At 47.0% G+C, this 14,390-nt stretch overlaps 1 protein-coding gene across 1 annotated transcript; it reads right to left on the reverse strand.

Annotated features, from left to right (window-relative positions):
- Positions 1–8,019: 8,019 nt before the first annotated feature.
- LOC132389353 (oxidized low-density lipoprotein receptor 1-like) lies at positions 8,020–12,706 on the reverse strand. Its single transcript, XM_059961865.1, has 4 exons — positions 12,418–12,706; positions 10,439–10,584; positions 8,830–8,894; positions 8,020–8,358 (listed from the first exon to the last, which is right to left on the reverse strand). Exons 1-4 carry the CDS (start codon positions 12,674–12,676, stop codon positions 8,160–8,162), a joined length of 669 nt encoding a protein of 222 aa, XP_059817848.1. The 5' UTR covers positions 12,677–12,706; the 3' UTR covers positions 8,020–8,159.
- Between the last annotated feature and the right edge of the window lie 1,684 nt (positions 12,707–14,390).

Raw genomic sequence — 14,390 nt, forward strand, 5'->3', positions numbered from 1 at the left:
ACATCCGCTGTCTCTCCTGTGTCCACTCGGTTTGTTACTTCCTCTGAGAAATCTAACAGACTTGTCCGGCAGGATTCACACTCACAGACACTCACAGTGACATCCACTGTCCCCCTGGGTCCACTCGGTTTGTTACTTCCTCTGAGAACTCTAACAGGCTTTTCCGGGAAGATTCACAATCAGAGACACTCACAGTGACATCCACTGTCCCCCTGCGTCCACTCGGTTTGTTACTCCCTCTGAGAACTCTAACAGGCTTGTCCGGCGAGATTCGCACTCACAGACACTCACAGTGACATCCGCTGTCTCTCCTGTGTCCACTCGGTTTGTTACTTCCTCTGAGAACTCTAACAGGCTTGTCCGGCGAGATTCGCACTCACAGACACTCACAGTGACATCCGCTGTCTCTCCTGTGTCCACTCGGTTTGTTACTTCCTCTGAGAACTCTAACAGTCTTGTCCGGCAAGATTTACACTCACCGACACTCACAGTGATATCCACTGTCTCTCCTGTGTCCACTCGGTTTGTTACTTCCTTTAGTAACTCCAGTAGATTTGTCCGGCAAGATTTCCCTCAGCAAAAACCATGCTGACTTTGACTTATTTTATCATTCCTCTCCAGGAACCCCGAAAGTTCTTCCTTAAAAATAGACTCCGACACTTTCTCAACAACTGAGGATGGGCTGACTGGCCAATCATTTCTGTACTTTAGCCTGCCTTCCTTCTCAAAGACTGGAGTGACATCTGAAATCTTCCAGCCCTCCGGGAATTAGGTAACTTTGAAGATTGTAACCAATGCATCCGTTTTCCTTTGGTAACTTCTCTCTGGACTCAGAGATGTGGGTTGTCTGTTCCAGGAGACTTATCCACGCAGTATCTTTGAATTTTCTTGCACGTTGCCCTCTGTAATCGCAAAGACACTCACTCCTGCTCCCTGAAACGTATTAGTCTCTGGCACACTGCTAGTTTCCTCCACTGTGAAGACATATGCAAAGTAAAAATTAAGTTCATCTACCATTTTTGTCACCCATTAATACCTCACCATTACTTTGCTGTGACTCAAGATTAACTCTCAGCTTACTATCAGCCATAGTAGAACTGAAAAAAAAAACATAGTATCCTGGTTTATATGATTGGGTACTTTGCCATTAGATTACGTTTTTATTTCAATTTTATAGCATTTTACTTGCCTTTTGTTGGATTTAAAAAGATTTCAAATCATCCATCTTCCCACTCACTTTGCCACCTGAGATTACCTTCCCTTGGCTTAACTACAGTCCTTAACTTTCTTTGTCAGCCACGGTTGCCCACATCAGCCACTTAAAAGCTTCCTCTTCTGTGGGACATCTCCATCCAGCACATTATTTACAATTACAAGGAAATTCTGCCTTCTGTGCACTGCCTGCATCACAGCCGTTATCCCCATCCCTTTGTGATACTGATACATGTGACTTATGCTTCTCGCTCAGAAAATTCAGAACGATTTTAATCACACCTCTTCAGTGAACAGACTTCTGGCTTTTGTCCATATCACTTACGAATGCTGAGTTTTCGATGTGAGAAAAACCTGACCCTGACATGTTGGAAGCATCACACCATCCAGGAGTCGCATTCTGGCACAGCGAACCTCCTGTCTGTTCCACTAACTAACGAATCCCCGATCACTACAGCTTGTCTCTTTTTTCCCACCCCTTCTGAGTCAAGAGGCAGACTTACTGCCGAACAGCAAGCCACTGGGACATCGCTCTCTCTGGCCGTCCCGACCACGATCTCTCCAGTAACTGTTCTGCCACTCTGGCTCCAATCCCTCTGGAACTGGTTGGCACCCATGAGTGTGAAATGTATAAACCTTCTGGTTATTGACTGACTAGCACGTGACTTGGGTTTCATCACTACCTTGAAGGTCCTGCCCTTTAATCTAACTCCCTGTACCCCCTCGTCTTTAGTCTCACCCATGCCATGGGAGGTCAAATGGATCACGATCTGACATGCTCCCCACTGGGCGTTGGACCATCTGGACAATTGCAATACCTTCGTCAGGATGTGGTTTAATGACAACAGCTCAGAGCTCAGCGCAAACATTTCCTCAGTTCTTTTCAACGAGCTCCAGATCCAGGACAGTGCATCTCCCTCTGCAACAGGATGTTTGACTTCCTCAGGGGGAACCACAATCAGTGTAGATCGGTCACAATATTTTCGGTCAATAAACAGTGTTGAAGTCACAGTGAAGCTGCATAGGGGATTTTATAACCAAACACATACAGTGGAGGATATTTAATAACCAAATAACATGCAACAATTACAGCACGGAAACAAGCCATCGCGGCCATTCTAGTCCGAACCGAACGCTGACTCTCACCTAGTCGCACCTACCTGCACTCAGCCCATAACCCTCCATTCCATTCCAGACCATATACCCATCCATTTGTTTAATGACTAAATCTAAGCTGCCTCTACTGTTTCTACTGGAAGCTCGTTCCATACAGCTACCACACTCTGAGTAAAGAAGTTCCCCCTCTCTTTACCGTAAACGTTTGCCCCCTACCTCTCATCTCATGTCCTCTTGTTTGAACATCTCCTATTCTCAATGTAAAAAGCCTATCCACGTCCTCTATCTATACCCCTCATAAAGCTAAATACCTCTATCATGTCTTCCCCACCCCTTCAACCTTCTACGCTCCAGAGAATAAAAACATAACTTGCTCAACATTTCTCTGTAACTTACATGCTGAAACCCAGGTAACATTCTAGTGACCAGAACTGTACACAATACTACAAATTTGGCCTCATCAAAGCCTTGTACAATTTTAACATTACATCCAAACTCCTATACTCAATACTCTGATATATAAAGGCCAACATACCAAAAGATTTCTTCACCACCCTCTCCACTTGCGATTCCACCTTCAGGGAACTGTGCACCATTATTCCTAGATAGCTCTGTTCTACTGCATTCCCCAATGCAAAACAAAATTGCCAAAAGCAACATTAAACATAAAAACATGTCAAGGAATTAATTTCCAAATTTAACATCTGAACTAAAAATTCACCCAATTCACCATGTATGACTTATTTTGATTAGTCCTACTAAAAAGTAGCACCTCACCCTTATGAACATTAAACTCCATTTGCCATCTTGCAGATCACTCTTCTAACTAGCCTAAGTCTTTCTGCAAGCTTTGAAAACCGATTTCATTATACACAGCGCCTCCTATCGTAATATCATTTGCATATTTACTAATCCAATTTACCATCCCATCATCCAGATCATTAATGTATATGACAAACAACATTGGACCAAGTACAGATCCCTGAGGTACACCACTAGACACCGGCCTCCAACCCGACTAACAGTTATCCACCATTACACTCTGGCATCTCCCATCCAGCCATTATTGAATCCATTTACTACTTCTACATTAATACCTAACGACTGAACCTTCCTAAATTAGCTTCCGTGTGGAACCTTGTCAGAGGCCTTAATGAAGTCAATATAGACAACATCCACTGCTTAACCCACGTCAACGTTCCTTGCAAGCTCTTCAAAACAATTCAATAGTTTTTGTCAAACATGACGTTCCGCGCACAGATCCATTTTGACTGTTCCTAATCAGACGCTGTCCATTCAGATCATTATATATGCCATCTCTAAGGATACTTTCCACTAATTTACCCACCACTGACGACAAACCTACAGGCCGATAATTGCCAGGTTTACTCTTGGAGCCCTTATTAAACAATGGAACCAGATGAGCAATTCGCTAATCCGACACCATCCCCATTTCTAATGACATTTGAAATATTCCTGTCAGAGCCCCTGCAGAGTCACCGGCAGTAAAACTAAATAAGTCTCCGTTCATTCCCACTCTTTGCCTCTTCCCACGGAAACACCACTTCATCCATTATACTCCGCACATTAATGCCTTCAGTCCTGCATTCATCCTTTTCGATGGTGTCCACAATTTACCATGCATCTCAGAAGATTGACTGCGATGTCTCCCCCTCAACAGCCTCTCCTTAGTACAAATTGCCTCGGTTTGTAAAACCAGTTACCTCATCCTCAGCACTATTTTCAGCCAATGCCGATCCTTCTGCATTGAAATGTGTGCAGCCCAGTATAATATTTGCACTGATATCCACGATCTGATTACCACCTGTGTGTGAATTCCTATCACCATCCGTCTCCACAGCCTCTCCAACCTCTCCAATAACTGTTTTGGCACTCTGGTCCCATCCCTCTGGAACTATTTGACACCCATGAGTGTAAACTGTATAATCGCATGGGCTCTGGCCCGGAGAGCACGGTGCTCGGGTTTCAATACTGAGTTCACTACCCTGGAGATCCTGCCCTTTAACCCTTATCCCTCTAGTCAATCATCCTAGCCATGCCATTGTTAGCCAAGTGGAACACGATATGACTTGCTTTCCATTGGACCTTGGACAATCTGAACAACTGCCATACCCACGTCGGGCTGCTGTTTATTGACAACAGCTCAGAGTTCAGCACAATCATTTCCTCAGTTCTTATCAACAAGCTCCACATCCGGGGCAGTGTACCTCCCTCTGCAACAGAATGTTTGACTTCCCATTGGAAAACCACAGTCAGTGTAGCTCGGTCACAACATTTCCGATCAACAAACAGCGCAATAGAGGCACATCGGCCCACAAAGCATTGTCGAAAATGCTCTTATCTTGGAATTCACCAATGGTAACCCATAACACTATATTTTCGAGGCTCCATGCCCCTGTCCAGGAGTCTCTTAAGAAACCCTGTCGTATCCGGCACAGCCACTAGCGCCGGCAGCCAAATCCACGCACTCTGCGTAAACAAAGAAAAAAAAAACAGTGACAACTGTAACTGCTTCCAGGCACATTAAAACAGTGCCCTCTCGTGCGAGCTATAGTTTATTGTGCCCTGCACCCTGCGTGTAACTACCTCTCTGTACGTTCAATCTATCACCCGGAAAGCCTCTCGAATTATTTGAAAATTCCCTGGATGTTAGCATCTGTGCACAGTCAACAAGTTGACCCCGCTGACCTTGTCTCTCTCCACAAGAGGTCTGTAGTGGCTTGACTGTCCTGCTACCCAGTGGCCTCGGTCCGTCTGGAGAATTGGAATATCTCCATCAGGCTGCGTTTGATCGGCAACAGCTCAGCGTTCAGCACAATCATTTCCTCAGTTATAATCAACAAGCTCCAAATCCTGGGTCAGTGTATCTCCCTGTGCAACCGAATGTTTGACTTCTTCATCGGGAAACCACAGTCAGGGCAGATCGGCCGTAACATTTGCCATCCACAGGTAGGGTTCAAGTAGTAGAGGGGCGACAAAAGGGCTGAGACAGATTGTGGAAATGGGCAAATAAATGGCTGATGAAATACAGTGCCGGGAATTGTATGGTCTTGCAATTCAGGTGAATAAATAAACGTGCGGACTATTTTCGAAATGGAGAGAAAAGCGAACAATCTGAACAAAGCAGACAAGTGAAAAAGGATTTGGGAGTGCTTGTGTAGGATTTCCTCAAGGATAATTTATTGGTGGAGTCGTTGGTGAGGAAGGCAAATACAACGGTCGCATTGCTTTCCAGAGGACTGAAATATAAAGAGAATCATTTAATTTTAAGTCGTTATTCGGAAGCCTAATCTGGGGTATTATGAGCAGATTTCGGTCCCTTATGAAGGGAAGGATGTGTGGACGTTGTGAAGGGTGAAATGGAGTTTCGCGAAAATGATTCCTGGATCGAGGAGCGTTGAATGAATCTGGGCCTGTCCTCTCTGGGATTCTGATGAATGAGTGATGACGTCATTGAAGCCTATCAAATGTTGAAAGTCCTCGATAGAGTGATTTGAAAGAGAGACTAAGGCCTGCGGGGAAAGCCTCAGCATGCAGCGATGAGAATTTAGAGCGTATGTTCGGAGGAATTTCCTGCAGAAAGGCGGAGATTTGAGGAATTCCTTGCAGCTTGCGGCGGTGGAAACAAAATGATTGTGTATGTGCAGCACATCGGTAGATCCAGATAAATGTTTCTGCTGAGGAAATTAAGCAGCTAGGGATTTTTTTTTTTGTTTGTTTTTTTTTAAGCTAAACCAAAAAAAAAAGGTGGTATTTTCCTGCTTACAGCCTCAGCCACGTGAAATTGGCTTATGGTACAGAAGATTAGAGAGTTCAACGCGTGGCTCAAGGTTTGGTGTCAGAGAAGTTGCTTTGATCTAATGGGAAATTGGCACCAGTATTGGGGAAAGAGGGAGCTGTTCCAAAGGGACGGGCTACACCTGATCCGGGATGGATCCTTGAGAGTCACATTAAGAGGGGATGTGTTCAATAGATGGGCGGAGTATGGATACAGTAAAAGTAAGAAGTGTGGATAAAGATGAAGTAAAATCAAGAGATAAAAAAGAGGAAAGTAAGAGTGGAGTGAAGTGAAGCGAAGAAACGTCAAGTGTAAAGAGAGAAAGAAGACATGATTTTAAAAACAATGTCAAGGCAGTTTATCTGAATGACCCTAGTTTTCTAGATAAAGGCAATGAACTTGTGGCAGAAGTCAGTTTAAAATGGAATGTTTTAGTAGCCATTATAGAGACTTAGTTCCAGGGTGGAGAGCATTGGGAAGTAAATATCCAAGGATATCAAGTAACATGTAAAAGTTAAGCAGAAAGTTCAAGGAGTTGGGTTAGCGCTCTTAATTAAGGATGCGATCAGAGCGATAGTGAGAGACAATATACTGTAAGATCTAAGGAGCAGAATGTTGAATCCATCTCGGTGGAGATAACACATTCATTCAAACACGAAGAGGATGTCATGCTTCCGACTGAATAGAGGCAGGCATCCCTGCTTCGGCATTCCCATACCCCGGAGAGTGATTAGCTGTCACCGTCTATTTAAGGCTCAGACTGACAATTATTACCTGCCAGCATTGCTTCATGGAATGTCTGTCGGTGAAGGCCTTGAGCCGAGCACTCAGTGCAAAACCGTAGGAGATCCAAATCCTTTACTGTTGTTTGTGATTTTGTCTTTGGATTTCTTCACTGTCATCTTGTTTATTTCGAATCTGAGTCGAACTGTATTCCAGACCATAGTCTGCACTTGCCTTCACTATCCTCCATATCTCTCTCGGTGCAGAACGGATTGCAGCGTTTGGAGTTCGAGAGATTTGGTATCTCATTAAAGAGACGCAGATTTCGCAGGAAGTATGGCAAGGAGCACTCTGGCTTGTCGCATCGCCGCCTGGAGTGGAGGCTGCAGCGCAGAGAGTCGCTAGCGGCTGCAGAGGGTTCTAGACTCAGCCAACCCCATCACGGACACAAACCTCCCCTCCATCGAGGACATGTTCAAGAAGGGATACCCGGGAAGACCACATCCATCAGCGAGGACCCTCTCCCGCCGGGAAATGCCCTGTGCTCATCGGTACCATCGGGGATGGGGTACAGGAGCCCGTAAACTCAACAATTTACAGGCAGTTGCTTCCCATGCGCCATCAGATAGCGAACGCTCCCTGAAAACTTAAACACTCCCTTGGTATTCACATTTTTGCATTATTTATTAATTATCCCAATTTACGTTAATTTTATAATTTGCAGCGTGCTGAGGTCACGCTGAACTTGTATACGACGTTCGTGAGGCCGCGCTTTATAAGGCAATGTTCAGTTCTTGTCGCACTCCTGCAGGAAAGATGCCGCTGAGCTGGAAAGAGCGTAAAGGGAGATTTACGAGGATGTTGCGGGACTCGAGTGTCTTAGTTCCGGAGGGAAGTCAAGAATAATGTGTCTATATTCTTTGGAGCGTGGGTAGGAATCCAGGAGAGGGACAGATAGGGTGAATGTGCACAGTCTTTTCCCCCTGGATCAGGAAATTGAGAGCGAGAGTGCACATAATTGAGGTAAATGTGTGTGGAGAAAACGGAGAAAGGGGAGGCAGAGAATAGGGCCCTAGGGGGAGAGGAGGGGTGGAAAGGGAATGAACTGGAGAGGCGTGGAAAAAGAGAAAAGGAGTAGCAAGGGGGAGGTGGTGTGCACCAGATGGGGAGAGGTAGAGCAGTGAGGGAGAATGGGGATATGAGTAGAGGAGGAGACTAGGGTTGGAAGGAAGGGATGAGAGGGTGGGTGGGCTTGAAAGGATAGGGGACTGAGGGTGAGGTAGATTGAATGGGGAGAAGTGGGGTGAAGTCACTTGACTGAAGTCGGCCCGACAGGCTGTTGACAGAGAGCTTGGATCTCTTCAGGAATATCCGGGTATAAATATGCCGATTTCTCGCAGATGAATCTGTGTTTCCTTTTGCAATTGTAAATGTAACTGTATGAGTCACACTTACTGCAGTTGGGCGATCCATAGAACATCGCGTACAGAACATAAGAGGCCACATTCCTATGAAATGGGTTGAGACAATTTCAAAAGAGACAAAATAGATCCAGCAGGCAACTGGAGATCGTCGCCAAACTAATCCCAGTAATCTACGCTGTCGCCACAGACCCCTGTCAGCTGCTGAAAAAAAATCCCATGATACCGCGCTCTCTTCACAGCCCCGGATCCATGGCAGTACGAATCCCACTACTGCGCTCTCCACTGCAATCCCGAGTCAGCTCCCCCACTCTCTTCCAGCAGCCATGTATCAGTCCACAAGCTAATCCCACTGCCCCACTCTTCTGACCGCCCTGTATCAGACTCCAAAGCAATCGCACTGCCCCACTCTCTCCCCATGGCCCTCTGTCAGACTCCAAACTTATCTTACTGGCTCACAGCTTCGTATTGGTCTGAAAACTAATCCCACTAACCGACTCTCTCCCCACGGCCTCGTGTCCCTCCCTCACCACCGACCTGTAACAGTCCAAAACTCACCCGTCACCACATTTTCCAATCCAGTAAGTTCTGGATTCTTCTCCGACAGAGATGGAAACAAATTCCTATGAAATTAAATTCATTCGATTAATTTGCATTCAACGCCCTGGGAAATGTTTCACTGCTAATGCAATGGTTTCTCTGTAGCAGCAGTGTGTTTGTGTTATGACGAGAGATAACGGGGGCTTTGGTATTCATGCCGTCCCCTGATGGGAGGGGTTTTCTATCCTGTGAACCCGAGAGCAAGGGACTCGCGGGCTTTTGCTCGGCAGAAGATGGAGAGAGAAGATGCCAGAACGGGGTAATCGTAGACTGCAGTCCTGAGCGGACTTGAAATGGGGTCGGGAGCTGACCACGCCAGCGGGAAATCGATGGAGAACGGACGGACGGGAAAACAGTCAGCTCCAAGGAGCGGATTAGACTGTTCCGTTAAAATGGGCCCTTTTTCAAAATTGTTTTCTATACTGACCCTGGAGTCAAATGAAGAATCATAAAGCCCAATCGTTTAATTGCAACTGGGGATCTGTTCGTTATTTCGTGGGATTCATTTGTAACCGGGCAACACATCACACAAACGAGATTTCTCAGTTTGACCGGGCCGGAGGCATTATCGACGCACACCCTTGCCCAACCCCCAGAGAAACGCACGCTGGTCGAACCAGAGGGTAACATTCAGGCTCTCTCCATACCTCATCACGGGAAAATGTGAAGAGATGGGGTCACCCGGTGATGCTTCCAGGAACGTGCGATGGGACGTTGAAGACTGAGTTTACATTCTTACAGGCTGCATCACTCTCAGGTATGGAGAGGCTACACTCAAAGTTTTAGGAACAGCTTCTTCCCCTCAGCCAGCCGATTCCTTAATGGACTTTGAAGCTTTGAACACTACTTCACTTTTTATAATGTACACCGTTTTTGTTTTATTTTTACATTTTAAATAATCTATTCAATATCAGTGGATGATTTACTTCTTTATTTTTTATTATGTTTTTTTTAAATTTTAATTATTATTTTGTCTTCTTCTGTTATATCATGTATTGCATTGAACTGCTGCTGCTGAAGTAACACATTTCACATCACATGCAGGTGATAATAAACGTGATTCTGATTCTGCTTCTGGTGGGAGTTTCACTGTGTGTCTGACCCAGGGAGTGCGTGATGGGACGGTGTGGAGGGATATTCACTCTGTGTCACACCGCGGGAGTGTGAGATGGGACGGTGTGGAGGGAGATTCAATCTGTCTCTGTCTCTGGGAGTGTGTGATGGGACGGTGCGGAGGGGGAGATTCACTCTGTGTCTGACCCCGGGAGTGTGTGATGGGACGGTGTGGAGGGAGATTCACTCTGCGTCTGACCACGGGAGGGTGGGATGGGACGGTGTGGGGGGAGATTCACTCTGTGTCTGTCCCCGGGAGTGTGTGATGGGACAGTGTGGAGGGAGATTCACTCTGTGTCTGACCCCGGGAGTGTGTGATGGGACGGTGTGGAGGGAGATTCACTCTGTGTCTGACCCCGGGAGTGCGTAATGGGACGGTGTGGAGGGTATTCACACTGTGTCTGACCCCGGTGTGGACCGATTCAATCTATGTTAGACCCCGGGAGTCACATACCTCTTCCTCCTTTGAATTTATTTCCAGGAGCCTTGCATCAAAGTTTGAACAATGTTCCCTCGCTCCATCATAAGGTTTCTCCAAGGATGATATGAAATAACACCGATCTCCGTTTCCGATCCAGTTCTGAGGACACGTGAGCTCTCCTAATCAGGAAAAAAAAAGAATACAGTGAATATCCCGCCATATCAGCCACTGCAACAATTTGTATCAGGAAAAAGTCAAACTCCCACCACAAAGTCTCTTCCTGGAATCAGACAGCAGGTGTCGCTGCTGTCGCTCCGTTCTGTAACACACAGCTGCAGCCAGGGACAGAGTGAACCTCCCTCCGCACCGTCCCATCACATATCCCGACATCAGACACGCAATGCAAATACCTCGGCACCGTTCCGTTACAAGATCGAGAAGTCAGTTATGGAGTGAAGGTCCCTGCAGACCATTCAATCATAAACTTCCTGATTGGGCCGACAAAATGTTGCTTTCCATTCACAACGTCACGTTAGACACTCTTGGGGGTTGACAAAGAAACAAGCTCTTGTCTCACGGTCCCATTATACCCTCCCGTGGTCAGGCAAAACATGGTTTTCCTTCTACCCGGTGAGATCACACACCACAGGGGACAGCAAAGGAGAAGCTCCTTCCGCGCCATCCAACCTGTTCTTCACATTTACACCTGACTCCCAAAAGTCTCCTTCTTCACATCCACGTCATTGGTCCCTGCATGGAGCACGACATTTGGCTGCTCACCCTCCCTCGTGAGAATACTGAGAACTTGACCCGAGATATCGCGCACTCTGACACCAGCGAGGCAACAGACCATTCGAGATTCTCGAACTCTCCTACGGAAACCCTTATCTCCCCCCAATAAGTGTTGAATCCCCTATCACTACTCCTCTCCTCCTTTCCCTACTTCCCGTTCTGAGCTGAGGGTCCAGTCTCGGTTCCAGAGCCCTGACCACCACGTCCTCACCAACAGTGTGCAAAACGGTATACTTATTATTGATTGGATCGGCCACAGATGTACTCTGCTCTTCCTGCCTGTTCTCTTTCCCTCGCCGTTAATCTGTTCGCTGATAAACCTCCCCCGTTGTCTCAGAGTCCGACTTCCACGCGCATGCCCAGTTGTGCCCCGTTCAAACTGCCGAAGAAAATACCTCCCCGCTCTCAATCTGCTCGCTTTTTAAACTCCCCCGCTGTTTCAGAGGGAGAGTGATTGTCACTCTACAGCTTCTCAGCACACCACAGAGCAAATTGTGTGACACAGAGGGAAGCTACCTCCACACGTCCAATCACACAATTCCGTGTCTAACACAGTGTGAATCTCCCTCCTTACGTCCAATCACACACTTCCTGGTGAGTCACAGTGTGAAGCTCTCTCTGAACCGTCCCATCACATTCCCTTGTGTTCTCACACAAAGCGTAGTTTCGCCCACCTCCTCCCATGGCTCAGTCACGGGGTCAGACTCCCTCCAGAATATCCAATCACACATTCCAGTGTTACATAGAATGAACATCCCTCTGCACCTTCCGATCACACACTCCCGGATTCAGACACCGACGCTCTCTCTGAAGGATCCCATTACACACTCCAGATGCCGGACACAGAGTGAAGCCACCGCTGTACCATCCCATCACAATCTCACGGATTCAGAGTGAAACTGTCTCTTCACGCTGAATATCACACTTCAGGGGTCAGACTTGAAATTAATTTCTCTGGGCACTGTCCCATCAGAGAATCCCGTGGTCATGCACAGAGTGAATCCAACTACACAACCTCCCATCAGATTCTCCTGTATTCAGTGACAGAGTGAACCTTCCTCTACACAATCCCATCACACACTCACTGGGTCAAACACAAGGTGAATTATCCTCCATTACAGCTCTTCACACACTCCCGATATCAAGCACAGAGTGACGCTTCCTCTCTCCATGCCTATCATGTGATGAGGAGCGAGTGAAAGAGGGGGATGATGGCTCACCTTTTCTGCTGGTCAACAATTCACAGATTTGAGTCTTGGTTTCGTTGACAGATCTGTACTTCGTTTCCATCTCAGAGAACTGGTGACGGTGATCGCTGTTGATTCGTTTAAGATCGAATAGATTAGAGTTGAGCTCAGAAAGATTCCTGAGACAGGTTCTCCGGGAGAGATCCAGGTGGGATTTCTCCGATATTGTGGATTCAAGGGTTGAGTTTAACTCATGAACTTGTAGTCGACATTGGCGCTGGGTCCTGTTCATCTCGTGACACTCTTCCCAAAAGAGCTGGAAGTTTCGGTCGCATGTCATCTGAGACTCAGGAATCTGTGACACTGAGAGAGATGGTGAAGGATGTTTAGCGTTTACAGTGACACGTGAGTCAGCGTCACGCTACTGAACGGGTCACAGAAAGTGTGGTGTCAGTGTCACGGTGAAGGGTGTCACAGTGAAGGTTATGCTGTGGCACAGTGAGAGGCGTCGGGGCCACATTGATGAGTGTCTTTGTCAAGCTGAGGGGTATATCAATGTCTCCGGAACGGTTTCGTTGTTATTACCATGGGGGGGATCTGCGTCAGTATCGTGCAGGGTATGTTCACGTTGCTGTGACGGAAGTGTCGACGTCACTGTGATAGCAGTTTGTTTGCTACGGCGAGAGTTGTACCGGTTCACAATGAAGTGTATCTGGATCTGAAAGCGAAGGAAATAGGGAAATGTCAGACTGAGGGGCCTGGTGGTGTCACTGTGCGTGGAATATCTGTGCATTTGTGTGGGGTGTGCTGGTCTCACAGAGAGGGGCATGTCTGTGTCATGGCGAGAGACATGTCATGGCCAAGGTGTTTGAGAGAGGATCACGCTGAGGTGTGTGTCGCTGTCACGGAAAATGCTACGTCGGTGTCATTGTGAATTTAGGTGCCGGTATCACGGTAGCGGGTTTACCTGTGTCAGTGTGAGGTGTGGGTAATTGCCTCAGTGAGCGGGGCATCGGTGTTTTGTTCCGGTGTGATACTGTCTCGGTGAGGGGTCTTACGCTAACTTCTGAGTCTTTGCCACGATGCGGGGCGGAGCGAATCACTGTGCAGCGTGAAGGTGCCGCGGTGCACGGTACCTCAGTGTCACGGTGAAGAGCGTGTCGGTGTCACTGTGAGGTGTGTTTCGGTGTCCCATTGAGGAGTCTATCAGTAACATCGGCAGGGGCATGTCGATATTACAGTGAGGGAAACGTTGCGATCAGTGTGCCTGGCAGGTGTGTGTCACGGCGAGGGACGTGTCAGTGTCGCGGTCAGGAGTGTATCTGTGTTTCGTTGAAGGTCGTGACCGTGCTACACCGTCAGTGGCAGCATGAATCTTGAATGTGTTACGGTAAATGCCGTGTTTTTTTTTATAAAGGTTAGGGGTGAGTCCGTGTTATAGAACATAGAATAACTCAGTTCAGTACAGGCCTTTCTGCCCACAATCTTGTGCCTACACCTAAACCCTGCCTCCTATAAATACACCTACTTTAAATTCCTACATATACCTGTCTAGTCGGCTCTTAAATTTCACTAGTCTATCTGCCTCCACCATTGACTCAGGCAGCACATTCCACGCACCAACCACTCTCTGAGTAAAAAAAAACCCTTCCTTTAATAGTCTCCTTGAACATCCCATCCCTTACCTTAAAGCCATATCCTCTTGTATTGAGCAGTGGTGCCCTGGGGAAGAGGCGCTGGCTGTCCGCTCTGTCTATTCCTCTTAAATTCTTGTCTACCTCTATCATGTCTCCTCTCATCCTCCTTCTCTTCAAAGAGTAAAGCCTTAGCTCCCTTAATATCTGAAAATAAAGCAAACAGTCTAAACCAGTCAGCATCCCGGTAAATCTCCTCTGTACACTTTCCAACGCGTCCACAACCTTCCTTCGTGAGGCGACAGAACTGGACACTGTACTCCAAGTGTGACCTAACCAGAGTTTCGCAGAGCTGCATCATTACCTCGCAAC

This window comes from Hypanus sabinus, unplaced genomic scaffold (genome assembly GCF_030144855.1).
Source record: "Hypanus sabinus isolate sHypSab1 unplaced genomic scaffold, sHypSab1.hap1 scaffold_544, whole genome shotgun sequence".
Lineage (NCBI taxonomy): Eukaryota > Metazoa > Chordata > Chondrichthyes > Myliobatiformes > Dasyatidae > Hypanus > Hypanus sabinus.